The sequence below is a fragment of the Euprymna scolopes genome, chromosome 20, assembly GCF_053919585.1.
Source record: "Euprymna scolopes isolate OS-2025 chromosome 20, ASM5391958v1, whole genome shotgun sequence".
NCBI classification, from domain to species: Eukaryota; Metazoa; Mollusca; class Cephalopoda; order Sepiida; family Sepiolidae; genus Euprymna; species Euprymna scolopes.
In genome coordinates this window covers 80,173,695-80,191,696 of record NC_136501.1, presented here as the reverse complement: position 1 = coordinate 80,191,696, position 18,002 = coordinate 80,173,695, and the positions used below count along the sequence as shown (strand labels likewise).

The following is an 18,002-nucleotide window of genomic DNA, read 5'->3' as shown; positions in this document are numbered from 1 at the left end:
GAGGCGTTCATGGGGAGTACAATTAGTGGAGGTGGAAAGCAGTGAGCGAATGCTGTGGAGGGCTACATCTAGTACTCTTTCCCAATTTGTAACGTGAAGGTTTCTCGGCCGCAGAGCCAGACTTTCCGTCAACCTAATGATACCGTTATATCTTTCCACTTGTCCGTTACCTTGAGGGTTGAAAGCAGTTGTTCGACTAGTAGAAATGCCTCGAGAAAGCAAGAATTCCTTCAGTTCTGTAGAGGCCAGAAAGGAGTTATCGCCCTTCTGCTCAGACTTGGCATAAGTGGAGTTATCCCCCTTATAAAAGAACAGGCGAGTCGCCATTATGTGTTTACACTCATCGACGGCGACACGCTGTCGGATTGGGAAACCAGCTTGCTTAACGCAAACTGTACATGGCGCTACGAACATATTGTCACTTTAAAACGTGAAATACTTATATCGCAGCATTGGACTAAAAATATCATTACACTATGGAACAAGAAAACGTTCTCTTATTACATCAACTAGTCGAGTTACAAAAAGAAAACATCGAATTACGGAAGGACATCTTACATGGACGAGCGAACACGTCGCAAACAAAAAGAATGCAGCGACCTTCTATAGGTCTGGACTCAACAGATAGCGAATGGGCACTCTTTTTAGACACCTGGTCATGGTACAAGGAGATGTGCAGACTCGAAAATCCAGCTGTGATTCGAAACGAACTGCGAGAAGCATGCACACCGGAAACGAACAGGTTACTTTTTGAGCTCATTGGACCAGAACGACTCAACAATGCGGCAGAAGAGTTCCTTCTTTGCCAAATACGACTGGTGGCCGTTCGAGGCTTACACAAGGAAGTCCACCGACAAACGTTTCACTCCATGAAGCAAAATGAGGGTGACGTCAGTGACCCATTTTTTATCGAGGTTACGTGGCCAGGCGAAATTTTGTGAATTTAGTATTCAGTGTCCGAACGAACCCACTTGCCGGCAGCAGGTTAAATACTCAGATGATATGGTTGCCGGGCAAATGATGGCAGGGTTAAGAAATATCGAACACCAGAGAAGGGTACTGGCAGAGGCAGCTACACTTCCTACCTTGGATCTAAAGTTTTCACGGTTGGTTTGCCTGGAGGCAACAGACGAAGCAACTCCACACTTTTCTGATACCACACAACCTCTCACGATATCTGGGGTACAAAAGTCGAATCAAGTACAACAAATGCATGAGGCAAAGGCCCTGTCGACCCAAAGGGACACCAAACCTTGCAACGGTTGCGGAAAAACATCACACCGAGGTGGATCGATGAACCGGAAAGATTGCCCAGCAGTGGGACTCAAGTGCCACTTTTGTGGAATAGTAGGGCACATTAAAAAGGTGTGCCGGAAAATTAATAGATCCAAAACGGAGGCTATAAAAAGCGGGGAGTCGTTCATGTTTTGCACCACGGATAAAACCCCTACTCACAGACACAATGAGAGACAACCGGCAAACATTCCTCACCTTGAGTGGAATGGGAAACAGTTCCAGGTGGGCGCCCCAGAACCGCCCCCCTCAGTTACAGCAGAGGTAACTGTAATGAACAAGTGCCATGCGACCTTTGGAAGGGTGCCAAAGAAGCCGATGAAAGTGAGCACCCACGGTATCCAAGCCTTCGCGGACACAGGAGCCCAAACTTGCTCTGTTGCCCCCGAGATTCAAGGACTCCTCGGGTACCCAAATGGGTACTTGGTTCCAACTACCCATCGGATAAGGGGTATAACAAATAGCCAGTTACACATCAAGGGGGTCCTGTTTTTACATATTAAGGTGGGATCAAGAGAAACACAACAGGCAGTGTATGTGTCTGACAACACATCCGGGCTCTACTTATCACAAACGGCACTTAAGGAGCTGAAATTATTGCCATCCAATTTTCCTACATCATTATCGCAAAGCAGCTCAGCGGAAACAGAAGAGACGGCCCCTTGCGGGTGTCCGCGCAGAACACCGGCTCCGAAGAAACCAGCAGCAATCCCATTGGAGCCAACCGACATTAACAGAGAAAAATTGGAGCAATGGCTAAAGGAACATTTCAAGGCCAGCGCATTCAATACCTGTCCACACCAACCACTCCAAGTAATGAAGGGTAAACCCTTAGAAATAAAATTCCTCCCAGATGTGACACCGACGGCAATCCACACACCAATACCTGTCCCCCATCATTGGAAGGAAAAGGTGAAACAAGATATAGACCGTGACGTGGCACTAGGGATAATCGAACCCGTACCGGTAGGCACACCAACTACTTGGTGCTCGAGAATGGTGGTCACACCAAAAAAGGATGGATCCCCAAGGCGGACGGTGGACTTACAAAAGTTGAACGAGGCGACCATGAGGGAGACGCACCACACTTCGTCCCCATTCAATCAGGTCTCGGTAATACCTGCACATACCAGGAAGACTGTACTCGATGCGTGGAACGGTTACCACAGTTTACCGCTGTCTCCAGCTGCACGAAACGCCACCACGTTCATCACTGAATGGGGTCGATACAGGTACTGTCGAGCCCCTCAAGGATTCCATGGATCAGGAGATGGCTACACCCGTCGGTTTGACGATATCACCATGGACATGGCTCGAAAAACTCGGTGTATAGATGACAGTCTCCTGTGGGACAACTCAATGGAATCCTCATTCTGGCACACAATTGAATATATAAACCACTGCGCCGATAGAGGGATTGTGTTTAACCCAGACAAGTTTCATTTTGCTGACATGGAAGTGGAGTTCGCAGGGTTTCAAGTAACAGCGAACGAGAAGAATGACTGAAGCCATCCTGAGCATCCCCACCCCGACAAATATTACTGGGGTTAGGTCCTGGTTCGGACTCGTAAACCAAGTCTCCTATGCATTCTCACAAGCCGAAGTTATGGCCCCATTCCGAGAGTTGCTGAAAACAAAGGACAGGAAATTTTATTGGGATGAGACACTGGAACAGGTATTCCAAGAGTCGAAAAAAATAATAGTGGAAAGAATTGAAAAAGGCATCCAAACGTTCGAAATGAACAGAGCAACAGGACTCGCGACAGACTACAGCAAAACAGGGATATCGTATTTTCTGTTTCAAAAGCATTGCAGATGTGAGGGGGAATTAAACATGAGTTGTGGGGATGGCCATTGGAAACTCATCCTGGCGGGATCCCGTTTTACCAACGACGCGGAATCACAATATGCACCAGTGGAAGGTGAAGCCTTGGCTCTGATCTATGGGTTGGAATCATGCCGCATGTTCATACTCGGATGCCCAGACTTGGTGATTACAGTGGATCACTTACCGCTCGTAAAGATATTTTCAGATCGAGCCCTGGAGAATATAAAAAACCCACGCCTGTTAAACTTCAAGGAAAAGTCACTCATGTATAAATTCAAGATAAAACATCCACCGGGGAAACTCAACTTGGCCCCTGACTGTGCATCTCGGTACCCAGCGGGCACCCCACCAAGAGACCAGGACCAATCCATTGACACCGCAGTCAAAGCCGCCCTAACATCGATGTACGAGAATGATACTACATTAAGAGCCATCACATGGGGAAGGATCGTGGCTGCGGCAGCCACAAACGAAGAATGCAGGACTTTGAAAGAGCTGATTCAAAATGGCTTCCCCAGTCACGTAACAATATCCCAACCGTAGTTCGAGTCTTCTGGCCTATGCATGAGGAATTATATTGCCTGGAAGGAGTGATCATCAAGGGGAACAAAATCCTAATACCTCGACAACTCCACGCAGAGATATTGGAATCTCTTCATTCCGCTCATCAGGGTGTGAACGGAATGCTGGCGAATGCGAGACAACGACTATTCTGGCCAGGGTTGGATGCTAACATCAGGCAAACAAGAGCCCAGTGCCGCACGTGCAATGAAATCGCACCGTCTCAGCCCAGGGAACCCTTGATGTCCCCAGCAGACCCGGAATTTCCATTCCAACAAGTGGTAGTTGACTTCGTCCAGATGCAGGGTAGACACTTTATGGTATACGCAGACAGGTATACGGGATGGGTTGAAGTGGCCCTAATGACGTCGGGAAGAGCCAAGACGGTGTGCGATACCTTGAGGACTTGGTTCTGTACCTACGGCGTACCGGAAGAGATTTCATCGTCTCTCATTGTGTCTATGAGTAGGGGCTTTATCCGTGGTGCAAAACATGAATGACTCCCCGCTTTTTATAGCCTCCGTTTTGGATCTATTAATTTTCCGGCACACCTTTTTAATGTGCCCTACTATTCCACAAAAGTGGCACTTGAGTCCCACTGCTGGACAATCTTTCCGGTTCATCGATCCACCTCGGTGTGATGTTTTTCCGCAACCGTTGCAAGGTTTGGTGTCCCTTTGGGTCGACAGGGCCTTTGCCTCATGCATTTGTTGTACTTGATTCGACCTTTGTACCCCAGACATCGCGAGAGGTTGTGTGGTATCGGAAAACTGTGGAGTTGCTTTGTCTGTTGCCTCCAGGCAAACCAACCGTGAAAACTTTAGATCCAAGGTAGGAAGTGTAGCTGCCTCTGCCAGCAAAATGAGGTAGATAACTAAATTTAATGTAGAAGCAAATAAACACAGATAACGGGAGTAGGGTTGAGGAGGGTTTATTCAACACGTGCGTACAGGTCGCGCCATATTTTTCCAAAAGTCCCATTTACACCGTCGCCGGTAGGCAAGTTAACTCTCTGTTGTGAAGAGTGTTCAAGGGACACAACTGGGTAGAGTTAACAATACTTCCCCCTTTTTCTTGTCTTCTAGATGACCACTGAAAAAGAAAGAAAAGAAAGAAAAAAAAAATTATTTTTAAATATCCGTTTCTTTGGGTTCAGATACGAACTCAAGTATCTTAAATGAAGGGACTCCCTTCTTGGTTAAGCAATCAGCTACCTGTCCATTGGTGGGTATCCAAGAGAACTCTGCTATTTCTTTTCTTTCCAGCATTTCTCTCAAAATAGCCATCTCAATACGAAGCCTTTTATCTAGTATTTGGGTGGATGAATGCACAGAGTCAAAGAGACAGGAATTGTCAGTTTTGCAGATTATTTTTATATTTTCGGGTTCATCCTTCAATTGCAGTATTTCTAATAGTAGTTTCCTATAAAACAGACAGGCCTCCGACATGTCAACCATGGCTAGGGTTTCAGCAGCCAGTGTGCTTTTGACCACTCTTCTAATGCGCTTGGACTGCCAGGTTATTGGTGTATATTTGTGGTTATTGCCAACTAAAAAGATTATGTAACCACCTTGAGATCCTCCGTCTGTCAGGTTGGCGAATGAGGCATCACTGTAGGCAATAATCTTGAGATGACTGAGATCTCCTAAGTCAGGAATATCTACCTGGGATTTTTCTTTCTTGGCTTTCTTTACTACTCTATTGGCATGTTTTATACATTCCACATTACTTTGTTTGAGGATGGAGCTTAATGCACTGACATCGTAGCTGAGATCAGGTCTGGTCTGGGTAGCCAGCCAGTTAAGTTGCCCGATAACTTGCCTGATTTTAGAAATTTCCGCTGTGGATATTTTGTCATTAATATTCCTGCCATTTTCCACTGGGATATATTTCAATTTCTTTACGTACTCATTCTGTCCAAGTTTAATATTTTCCCTATTCTGTTTAATGTCTAATCCTATGTACTGAAACTCTGCAGTTTCTTCAGATTTAACTGCAAATATTTGATGGATTTTGTCAATAACTTTTCTATGAAAAATCTCTGACCCTGCAAAGCAAAAATCATCCACATGGGTAGCAATTATCCCTTGCAATTTGTTTTCGAAATGCCATGTAAATATAGCCTGATCATATTTTGAAGCTATAGCTCCTGACTTCATCAATTCCTCCCTGAGTGTGAGATACCAGGACCTAGAGGCATCGGTCAGGCCATATACACATTTGGAGAGTTTCCAAATATAGCCTTGGGGTACATTAGCTTCTTTGGGAGGATTCAGATAAACCTGTCTTTCCAACTTCTTGCTTTGCAGAAATGCTGTTTTGATATCCATGGATTTACATACCCAATGGTTGGATGCCATTATAGCTAATGCTACACGTAAACCTTCTTTGGAGCATGTGGGAGAATCATTTCTTAGATTCTCAGCATATTTATCCTGAAAACCTCGGGCGACAAGTCTGGCCTTGAATGTTTGGGAATTTTTGCTTGTGTAAATCCATCTGGTGGAGATTTTTGGTTGGCCCTGATCCGGTACTTGAACATAGACTTTATTTTTATCCCAGCTCTGAAGTTCCTTTTGTTTAGCTTCCTCTAGTTCCAGGCTATCGTCAGCAGAGGTGATCATTACTTCTTCCTCAGTGCAGAAATCATGGTGCTCTTCATTTTCTTCAGTCTCATCAGCTTGCCAATCGGAAACTCCATGTTCAAAGTCCAACCAAAATACTTCACCCTGTCCATAACTACATTCATCAAATGTTTATTTCTGCCAGTGGCTTTGCCTGCTCTACTTATGACATTTAACTTCTTCCAGTCTGATTCTGTGTCGTTGGCAAGCTTGCATTTTATGATTTGTCCAGGTTTAGGAAGTTTGACTTTCCTGGTGGTTGTGTCGCATTTATTGGTTATGTCTTGAGTCTCCATAGTAGGGCATTGTTCAGTGTTGTCTGCCAATTCTACATTTTCTTCTAAAATGTTCTCTTCGAAGTTTGACACTCTTGGGGATCCTTCAGACTCTTGTTGGGTGCTCAATTCCTCGTTGTTGCCCTCATTGTGAGTCTGGTATGTTTCGGGATAGAAAGTTAAACGAGACGGATGTACTCTAACATAGGTGCCGCCATGCTTGACAAGCACCTGTTTGTTTTCACACCCTACGACTGTCCCAGGGCCAAGCCACCTATCACACAAGTTCCTTTTGTAAAGAACAGCATCTCCATTTTTATAGGATTGGGTGATACCTGTTCTAACTTGGTGGCGGAGAGCTCGTCTAAGCTTTTCTGAAGATTCACTCGCTATGAAGTGTTTCCTGGCAGCATGCATAGCGTTAAGATTATTTGCCACAATTTCACTGGTAGAGACATCTTCTAGTGCAGGGAGTTTGTCATTAAGAAAACCAGGTAGGTTGGGATTTCTGCCGAAAACGAGTTGGTTGGGACTATATCCATGGACACTTTGAAGTGTATTTTTGGCACTTACTGCCCACGCGAGAGCCACCTCGAAACTGCAATTTGTTTCTTCTAGGGTTTTCTTCACCATTTCCCCTAAAATCCCATTGTGCCTTTCATTTAGCCCATTACTCCATGGGCTTTCAGCAGCAGTGGTACGAACGACGATATTCATATTTTGTGCCATGTCCCTAAACGCCTGGTTGTTGAATTCTCTGCCATTGTCAGTGAGAATAAATCCAGGGGTACCAAAATAAGTAATCCAATTTTTGAAAATAGTATTAATAATATCGGAGCTCTCTTTAGCTGGAATTTTAGCTGCAACACTGTACCTAGTACCATGATCAATAAGGTGTAATACTTTGTTACCATTAATTTCTTTTATGTCCATGGCAATGCTCTCATTAAAATATGTTCCCAGTGAAAACCCCACGACAGGTCTGGGTTCAACCCTTTTGTATCTCATGCAAATTTCACAAGAATTGGGAATTTCCTGAAGTATCTTAATGAATTGCTTGTCTTTCATTCCGGTGCTCCTGACTAAGTCACATAGCTTTTACCGCTAGGGTGACTAAATTGTCTATGAAGTTTGGTGGCGATTTTTATTTTTTCTTGCCTATTTTTGTTGGAAATTTCTTTGGTAAACAAAATATGTTTGAACTTACCTCGGTCTGGTGTAGGTCTTGTTATGGGAATGTGGTAGTGCCCTGAAGAAGTACATTGCAGTGGGATTTTTTTTCCAAACATGGTGACACTGTCGTTCTCGAAATTGAGGCTTGTGCCGGCTCTTTTCATCGACTTTTTGCTCAGTAAAAGCGGTATTTCGGCGTCCACCACGTCAGTGATAATACTGACTTCAATGCCAGCAATGACACATGGTAAAGTTGCTGTGTGAGTAGATTTAATGGTGTTCCCATCACCAAATTTGTAGCTTTTCCTTCCATCTCGAACTTTTATTTTTTGTTCTTCTGGCAGGGTTTCTAGAAAACACTCGAACCATTTTCTTCCACAAACTGTCCCAGACGCACTACTATCCAAGACAGTGGATCCGAGCGTTTCTCCCAAAAACGTGCTGGTGCTGCCATATTCTTCACGCTCGTTCATGAGGACGATGTTGGAAACGAGCAAGTGGCCTCCTTTGTCGGTCTTGTCAATTTCATCATACGGACAGTCGCGAATCCAGTGGTATTTACACCCACACTTGAAACAAACACCGCTGCTGCTGCTGTCGCTTTCAACCTTGTGGTTTGAATTTCTTTTGATGTTGTTGTTGTTGTTGTTGTAGTGGGTTGAATTTTGGTTGCGACCCCTACCCCATCTGCCAGCCCCACGACTGGTGAGACTGGCTGTTTTATCACCGTGGCGGCGGCCTCGACCACGACTACTGGTGTAGTAGGTGTTTTCAGTTTCGTCAGTGGTGAAAATAATGTCAGATTCGGTTTTCATAGCAACCGGAGGAGTTTTCGGCGGTGAATGAGTTTCAAAGTCATTAAGAATTGTTTTTAATTGTTTAGACATTTCTCTGAGTGTTAGTTCTCGAACGGTGGCTTTTATTAAGCGTTCGTTTTCGGGAGTGAGGTTGGCGCTTTTGAAAGCTCTGAACGCTAGGACCGGCTCGGGAAGAATTATGTTGAATTCTTTCAATTTGGCAATGTGGCGTTCAAATTCAATTAGAAATGTATCTATTGCCATGCCGCTCTTTCTTCGGTGACTTTCGAATGCCTCGTACGCCCTAAATGCTGCCTGGTTTACGTCTTCTAAAAAGAGGGTGTCCAACTTTTGATATACTATCTCCATTCCGTTTTCGGCATTGAGTAAAGTGATATCCAATTCAAGCAGCGCCTCTCTCGCGTTTCCTTCCAAGGACAAAAGCACGACGGGGGCCCGTTTTCTTTCATCTAAAGTAGTGGCTAGTTCCCATATGCGCATTTCTTTCTTCCAGGAATTATATTTTTCCGTGTTTAACGTTGGTAGGGGAATGTATTTAGAGGCCATGTTTTTTTTGTTTGTTAGTTTTGATACGCTCTGCTACCAATGTAGAAGCAAATAAACACAGATAACGGGAGTAGGGTTGAGGAGGGTTTATTCAACACGTGCGTACAGGTCGCGCCATATTTTTCCAAAAGTCCCGTTTACACCGTCGCCGGTAGGGAAGTTAACTCTCTGTTGTGAAGAGTGTTCAAGGGACACAACTGGGTAGAGTTAACATTTAATACAAAATTTATTTTTTTTTAAATTGTAAATAAGTGAATAGAGCAGACAGGAAAGTTTTCTTTGTTAATGGTCTCTTCCTGTAACTGAGGTAATTAAAGGTTTTTTATGTAATGAAGAAGACAGTTCTGCGACTGAGGTATTAAAAGTTTTGTATGTAATGGACTAGAAAAAAAGTCCTTCGATTGAGGTAATTGAATGTTTCTTTATGTAATGAAATAGCAAAAAGAATCCTGCGACTGATGTAATAAAATGAAATGAAGTAGAAAAATGAAAATTCTTTTTTAGGAAGAAATAAACAACATAGAAGTCCATTACTTACTTTAGCAGAGAGATAGAAAAGGGTAAAAAGTCCATTTCCATGGAAAATTAATTATCGGATGTGCATGTGCGTTTAATGTCCCGTGGACGAAGTTGATGATGATGTCTACAGCATGCTGGTTGGGAGTCGATTAATTGGCTTTGGCACAAAATGCAATATATATAGATTTCAAGCCGGCTCCACGAACACTGTCTGAAAAAATATTTTTGAAATTTGTTTTCTTTGTAATCCAATTGGATGAAAAAAAAAACAACATCTTTGTGAAGTAAAATGCCCCCAAAGACGTCCGCGTGAAAAGACAGTCTATAAGTCTACAGAATTTATGTGGGTGTAGAAAGACAATGTGCGCGCAGCTGAAATGAACTTTAAACAGCTGCGCGTGCAACTGGATTCTACAGTTGGGGCTGCGCGCCATTATCCTATTTGAGTAGAACTTGCTGTGATTACAGTGAGGCTACGATATTACCATATAGTGAGGCTACGATATCACCATAAAGTGAGGCTACAATATTACCATATAGTGAGGCTACGATATCACCATATAGTGAGGCTATGATATTACCATATAGTGAGGCTACAATATTCCCATATAGTGAGGCTACGATATCACCATATAGTGAGGCTACGATATCACCATATAGTGAGGCTATGATATCACCATATAGTGAGGCTATGATATCACCATGGCTAATAAGAGTTATTTTGGTGCTTCTACCCTATTAGGACGAAATTTCGGAAATCGTAAAACTGAATTTCACATGAAAACAATGGTAATTTACGTATTCCTTGTATTTTAAAGATGATTATATCCAAAAATGAGGAAAATCGATAAGGTAGAAAAATAAAATTTGATGAAAACGATTGTAAGATACAGGAGAGTTCAAAAGGGAGATAATTTTCCGTTTCAAATTTAAACAAGATGATCGCAAATTTTCACCTGTTAACATGATTAAAATTTTTTTTTTTTAATAATTCAGTAATATTCAAGTAATTTCGACTGCAAAATTTGGAAGCTACCATTGTCATTTATTAAAAGTGAAAAAAAAAATCTGTAACCATTGTTTTTTTTATCTGAAAACACCATTTATCGACTACAAAATTTTGTCCTAATTGTGCGGAAGCGCCATTATTTTTGTATCTACCTGGCTCATTATTTCGTATTTTAAAGTAGTTTTAAATGCTCTTTATTCATCTCAAATATTCACTTTTATGAGGTGTTAGCCAACAAAGATAACGGCTGAGATTTTTCCATGTGTTTAGAACCTACAATAAATCTAGCACCAACTATATATATATATATATATATATATATATATATATATATATATATATATATATATATATAATAGAACAACAATAGTATGAAATGAATTCACAAAACTATATATTGGTAGATATAGAATGGATCATTTATTGAATAATGGAATACAAGCAAAATTTGGGGGATAGAAGGGACTCTTATGCCAGGGCATTTTGAAGCCTAATGCTTCTCATCAGCATATATACGCATCCTTAAACCTTTTTCATCAAGTTAAACGCACCCATAGACATTGCCATCCTATCCTCCGATCGCGCCCCCCCCCCATCTTATAATCACACTCCATACATCATAACAGAAGTTACTTAAAAATATTGCCGCATATTACCTAATCAATATTACAACCTTGCATTTACTCCCCCCCCCCCAAAGAAAAAATTATAGGCGATTTTATAGCCGCTATTTGCCGTTTAGGTTGCACCTGTCAAAAATACCGCTCCATAGATAATAGACACCCCACAAACCGTTAAAATAAATTACCACGCAGCCACAATATACCCCCAATTTAACTCTAAAACATATACCCCTTAAACTCAACACTATGTTAAAGACCATATACAATTTTATATATCATATATAACAAGTTTCTCCTTTGTTTATTTATTTAGAATTCAATAAAGCTTACCCCAACATTCTATAATTCCTCTTAATCTTTTTTGCCCCTAATGAACCCTATGCTAGATGCCACATCTCCTCCATGCTACCTAGCATCTTCTCTACTCTTCTGATGAGAAGAATTAGGCTTCGAAATGCCCTGGCATAAAGAGTCCCTTCAATCCGCCAAATTTTGCTTGTATTCCATTATTCAATAAATGATCCATTCTATATCTACCAATATGTAGTGACGAAAATTTCTGGGGGTGTCGCCAAAACTCGTCTTTTTGGGAAACGATTAGGGTAAAAAAAAGAGAAAATAATATCATGCAACAACACAAAGAGAAATAAAAGGTAATTAATTGAGACCCTGTAAACTGTTAGAATTATAAATGTTTATTTAAAGAAAAAGGTGGCTGGTTGCTTTGAATTCCCAAAAGCTTGTAAAATAAAATTTACTAAGTAACAAATAGAGAGAAAAAAAGGGAGAAAAAATCAAAGACAAAAAGGCATTCAATATAAAAAGGAAAAAAGGCAACTGGGCAAAAATTCACATTAAAATGGTCTCTCAACAGGGAGACTTTTCAAAATATATAAAATGTTCTTAATATCAAAGGCTTACTTGAAGTCTGAATGAAAAGAGAATAAACATTTCAAAACAGGGAGTCCTTTAAGACGCGTTTTTTTCACAAATAAACGAACCTTCAAAGGTTTTTTTAAAATGTCTCTCTCGCCCGAATAGGGTTCCAAACAAATGGTCCACTCTCCTTTTCATGAAGGGTTGTCAGTGTCTCTCTCTCTCTCTCTCTCTCTCCTTATTCCTCCTTTCTTCGGAGTAAGCAGTTTACTCAAAAATTCCGACACTGTTCTTATAGTTGGGCTCTCTACCCAACGTTTAAATAAAATGAAATTTATCGACGGCACGTCGAATGTTCTTCTTTGAAAGGGAAGTTCCTACAAACACTTCAATACAGTTCTTATAGTTGGGCTCTCTACCCAACGTTTAAATAAGATGAAATTTATCGACGGCACGTCGAATGTTCTTCTTTGAAAGGGAGCTGTCTACAAACACTTCAATACATTCCTTAAAAAAAAAGGCACTCCACTGTCAGAAAAGGATAAAAAATATACAAAATACGTTGCCGAAAAACGGTCAGCAACGGAGTCTAAAGGATGCTTCTTCCAAGATGGCCAACCTCCAAACTGATTTTTTTTAAAAGGGCACATAAAACGGGGCATTGTGGCGTTGCGAGAAGTTCCACAAGGATCCTGATTGGCCAATGGCCAAGGGCAAAAAGGAGGAAGAACGGACAGGTCGTTTCAAATTGGGAGAGAGATAGAGAAAGAGAGAGAGAGGTAAAAAGGGAGATGGGGCGAGAGAGAAGCGCACACACTCACAGGTCAGTTAAAGGCCGACTACTAGATACGTGTACCGGGCAAAAAGGGAAGGGATTCACAAAGCCAGCGAGTCAGTCGCTCAAGGCAGCCCATCTCCCACCCCACTTGCACTGTGTGATGGCGACAAGAATCTTTAAAGTAAAATTTCGGAAAGTAGTTTTATGACTTCATTTCATACTATTGTTGTCCTATTGTATAAGCTCCAATAATTATTGTTGAGCTTGGCATTATCCAGAGTAGTCTCCTCTTGTAGATTTGAACTGTCTCTTTTCCTCTTACGCATTAAGCTATATATATATACATATATATATATATATATATATATATATATATATATATATGGTAAAACTGGTAATTAGTAAAAACCCGAAGAGAGTGCTCAATACTATTGCAGAGCAAATATGTGTTTTATTTATTTTTTATTTTTATTTTTTATTACCGTTTTATCTGTTTGGTTGCATATGTTTCAGATGTTGGACCATGTTTACGATCAAACAGCCTCGTCAGACCTTACAGAAATGGTTGTTAGTATTAGGAAGACTTCTTCCTAATACTAACAACCATTTCTGTAAGGTCTGACGAGGCTATATATATATATATATATATATATATATATATATATATGTATATATATATATATATTTAAATAAGGGAGTAGTCGCCAACAATGTGTATTTTTTAACATTATTTTATTGTTCCGTGTCTTGGTTTTTCATTGAGAATTATGTTTGGATCATTGTAATAATGTTTTTAAGTCATTGAAATCGTTTTTACGCGCGTTTCAGACGTTCTATGAAGCGTTCTCGTCAGAAATTATTTTCAAATGTGTTGGAGATGTAAAAATGGCAATTTCCGTAGTTAATTTGAAGTTTTTTCAAGGGGTGGAGATTTGTAAGTGTTTATTATTCATTGGCATGCTCAATTTTTATTACTCCTTTATTGGGCTAGTCGAAGGAGGCCTCTGACCTGGTTGTAGTCGCTCTCTCTTTCTGCTAATGTTTTCTTCTTTTCCTTTAGGGTGGGGTAGGGTGTGTGTGTGTGTGTGTGTGTGTGTGTGTGTGTGTGTGTGTGTGTGCGCGTGCGCACGTGTGTGTGTGCATGTGCGTGCATGTGTGTATTTGCTTTTATTGGTTTGGGAATGTGTATATTGTTTTATAGTGTTATGAGGTTATTTGCTTCCTTAGAAAGGCGACTGTGATCCGAGGTCGTTACTAATGTGTATGTGTGAGGAGGGGGGGACCAGCTCTTCTGAAAGGGTAGGGGTGCTTTCATTCTATTTTGATATTTATTTTTTGGATTCTTGGATTTTAGTATTGTGATTTTTCATTTTAGTCTTTTCGGGTATTCCTTATGTTTGTTTAGAAAGAGGGGTGTATTTAAAATATGTATAGGGGATTTTTTAATGTTTCTATTTATTTGTCTCCGCATGTTGGTATGACCAGACCCAGGATCGGTTCCTAGTGTGGGGAAGATTTTGTTCCCCAGAGGGGGGGGGCATTGGAGGGGGTATAGGTATGGGAGGGGGATGATAGAAGGGATGATAGTTGTTTGAGTCATGAGGGGGTTCTCCTCCACTGACTGAGGAGGGAGCGAGGTGTTGGAACAGATATTATACTATGGTTCTAGGTGTTTCCTAGTGTTGTTGGTTTCGAGGTTAAGTAGAGTTGGTATTGTTCAGTGTGTTGTATTAGAGATAGGGGTGTTATGTCTGTGTGTGGTTGTATGCGCCCACGCGTGTGTGCTTTAATGTGCCGGTTCTGATTTATGTGTGGGTGTGTATATGTGTGTGTGTATGGATGTGCATGCGAGTGTACCTTGCATTTCATGTTTTTGTGTGATGATATTAGGCTCTGTTCAGTTCAGGAGTGAATCTGGTGATGAAGTTTTTTCCTGTGTAAGTAAATAAAAATAATTGTCTGTTTGGAAGATTGACATTATTTTGAAGCTGTTTCCACTGCATGTGTGTATGTGTTTTGAAACATAGAGGTGTCTGTTATCTGCAATTTTGATGTTGGGAGTCTGAATGCAGAGAGGAGGAGGAAAAATCCAAAAGAATTATCGAAAGGAAGATAACCTGGCTAAAAAATCTACCAGAAAAAGAAAAAAAACGAACAAGTACCGAACATGACCAGTCAAACCTACCAAAAACCGAAACATACCCGATTTCAACAGCTGAAGAGATTCCAAAATAAAGGTAAGAAACGAGACACACATCACTCTCAAACATACCCACACAACAGACCCAAACACACACAACAAAACGACCGGAACATATTCATACCATACACCCATCCCCACCAACAAACTCAACCAAAACTCCCATCTAGAACACCACACATCAACACAAGAACACAGGCACCATACAAACACAAATACTACTACCAAAATGCTCCAAAAAAACAACATATCAACAACGGACAACCCACTACCACATGACAACACTAAAAGATACAACCTCCCACAACAATACGAAAATAGTTACTACCAACCACGTCACCCAACTCAGCCAATAACCCACTATCTCTTACCCCACCCCACCCACACAAACCACCAAAAGATTCCCCTACTTAACAACCCTCACCGTAACAACCCAATGGAAGTAAACCACCCCTATAGATACCACCCAACACAAAACAATCTTTACAACACCCACCCCCAGTACCCCACAGTACAAAACCGACTCCAAAAATACCCCCACACAAACACAACTAATCCGAATACCCCAGGTACCATCATAACCCATACATCCCCACAAAACCACACAACCAACCTCCCAACCGAATCAACGAAACTAACAACCCTCACAATCATTTTTTAGGAATCCCTCACAAAATGACAACACCAGACTAGACAACAAAAAACCCAAAGTCATCAACCTATCTACAGAGACACTTACAAAGGACGAAATTGAAGCACTAAAACTAGGCCTCAAATTCTGCCCAACTCCCAGAAGTAACATAGCAGAGTTAAAGAAAGATCTCAAAGAATTTGAACGCAAATTTAGACTCATAGATATACTTAACGACAGTGATAACACAACAGACGACTCTCTAGTGAAAAACAAATCAACATACTTCCCCAACAAACATAACAACACAGAAGAACTAAATACCTTCTTTGAAACACTCTGGAACCTCAACCTCCAACAAAAAGAAAACCCCATCAGTAATCTAACATGAAAACAAAATCAAGCACTTAAAAAAATCCAACACAATAACAACTTAGTTATAAAGGAAGCAGACAAAGGTAGTGCAGTAGTTATAATGAATAAGAACTTCTATAAAACAAAAATTTTAGAATCACTAGAGAACGAAAATTATTACAAACCAATTAGCTGTAACATAGACGACACAACCATATCTAAAACAACAAAACTCTGCACAACATACAATAGTACATTAACTAAAAAAGAAAAAGACTTCCTTACAAACTTCACAACAAAAACAAACATCTTCTATGGGCTACCCAAAATACACAAATCTAACCAGGTAAGACATGCCATCAACATACCATAGTCGGAATACATAAGCACCCCAAACCCCAACGACCTCACATTCAGACCCATAGTAGCAGGACCATCATGCCCAACAAGCAGACTTAGCAACCTAATAGATATACTATTACAGCCTTTCACCAATCTAGTCAGAAGTTTTGTAAGAGATAACACACACTTCGTTAGCTCCCTACCACAAACAGTAGACGATGGGACTATACTAGCCACATTCGATGTTAGCAGCCTATATAGCAATATCCCACACAATCTAGGAAAAGAAGCTATCGCATATTGGATTGACAAACATACACAGACTTTACACCCCAGATTCAATAAACAATTCGTGATTGATAGCATCGACATAATCCTCAATAACAACTTCTTCCAATTCAATAAGGACTACATCCAAATACTAGGCACAGCAATAGGTACCAAAATGGCACCAACATATGCCACCCTTACACTCGCCTTCCTAGAAGAGACTCTTTATGAAAGGATAGAGCAAAAGTACGGGCACAATATAAAAACACTCTTCATAAAATCTTGGAAAAGATACCTAGACGACTGCTTTATCCTCTGGAGAACCACATGGAGGGATATCAGATAACTCCACACTTTGCTACAAAATCTACACCCAAAAATAAACTTCACACTAGAACAAAGCCCCACAGAACTACCTTTCCTATACATCCTAGTAACAATAAAAAACAACAACATAATCACAGACATCTACCACAAACCCACAGACACTCAACAATGCCTCCACTTCAAAAGCCACCATCCTAAAAACTGTCTAAAATCAATACCCTACTCCCTAGCACGTAGAGTCTGCACCATAGTAACAGACAGACACCTCCGTTCAACTAGACTGAATGAACTACAAATAACACTGCTGAAAAGAGGATACCCACTACCACTAATACAGAAAGGTATTGAACTGGCTGAAAAAATTCCAATAGACCAACTAAGAACCCCAAAAGAACACAACAAAGAACAAATTTTAGCATACATCTCTACACACAACACAAACAACCCAGAACTATTCACACAAATAACAAAAAACCTTATCCTCAATCAGAACGACAAACTAAACAGCATACTTAAAACAAAAAAAATAATAAAAAGCAAACGCCAACCCAAAAACTGAAAACACATCCTAGCTTCCTCAAAACTCGTCCCACGTACTACAAAAGGGGTTATAAAATGCAACAAACCGCGATGTGGAGTATGTGACATAATAATAGAAGGTAACACATACGCATTCAAAACCCCAGCACAAACATTCAAAATAAAAAAGGATCTAAATTGCACCTCCAGAAATGTAGTATATGCACTAAGATGCACAACATGCAACAAATCCTACATAGGCGCCACCAAAAATTTCAGCAATAGAGTGGCCTTACATAAGAGCAACATCAAAATTGCAGATAACAGACACCTCTATGTTTCAAAACACGTACACACATGCAGTGGAAACAGCTTCAAAATAATGTCAATCTTCCAAACAGACAATTATTTTTATTTACTTACACAGGAAAAAAAC

The 18,002-nt window shown here is 40.8% G+C and overlaps 1 protein-coding gene across 1 annotated transcript; it reads right to left on the bottom strand.

The window, feature by feature from the left end:
• Positions 1–4,632: 4,632 nt before the first annotated feature.
• Positions 4,633–9,231, bottom strand: LOC145241484 (uncharacterized). Its single transcript, XM_080104480.1, has 2 exons — positions 7,789–9,231; positions 4,633–4,774 (listed from the first exon to the last, which is right to left on the bottom strand). The coding sequence occupies exons 1-2, from the start codon at positions 9,116–9,118 to the stop codon at positions 4,764–4,766; spliced, it is 1,341 nt and encodes a 446-aa protein (XP_079960606.1). The 5' UTR covers positions 9,119–9,231; the 3' UTR covers positions 4,633–4,763.
• Between the last annotated feature and the right edge of the window lie 8,771 nt (positions 9,232–18,002).

Bases quoted from the DNA above. Each gene is read 5' to 3' on its own strand.
- LOC145241484 (XM_080104480.1), bottom strand. From the start codon at position 9,118: ATGGCCTCTAAATACATTCCCCTACCAACGTTAAACACGGAAAAATAT.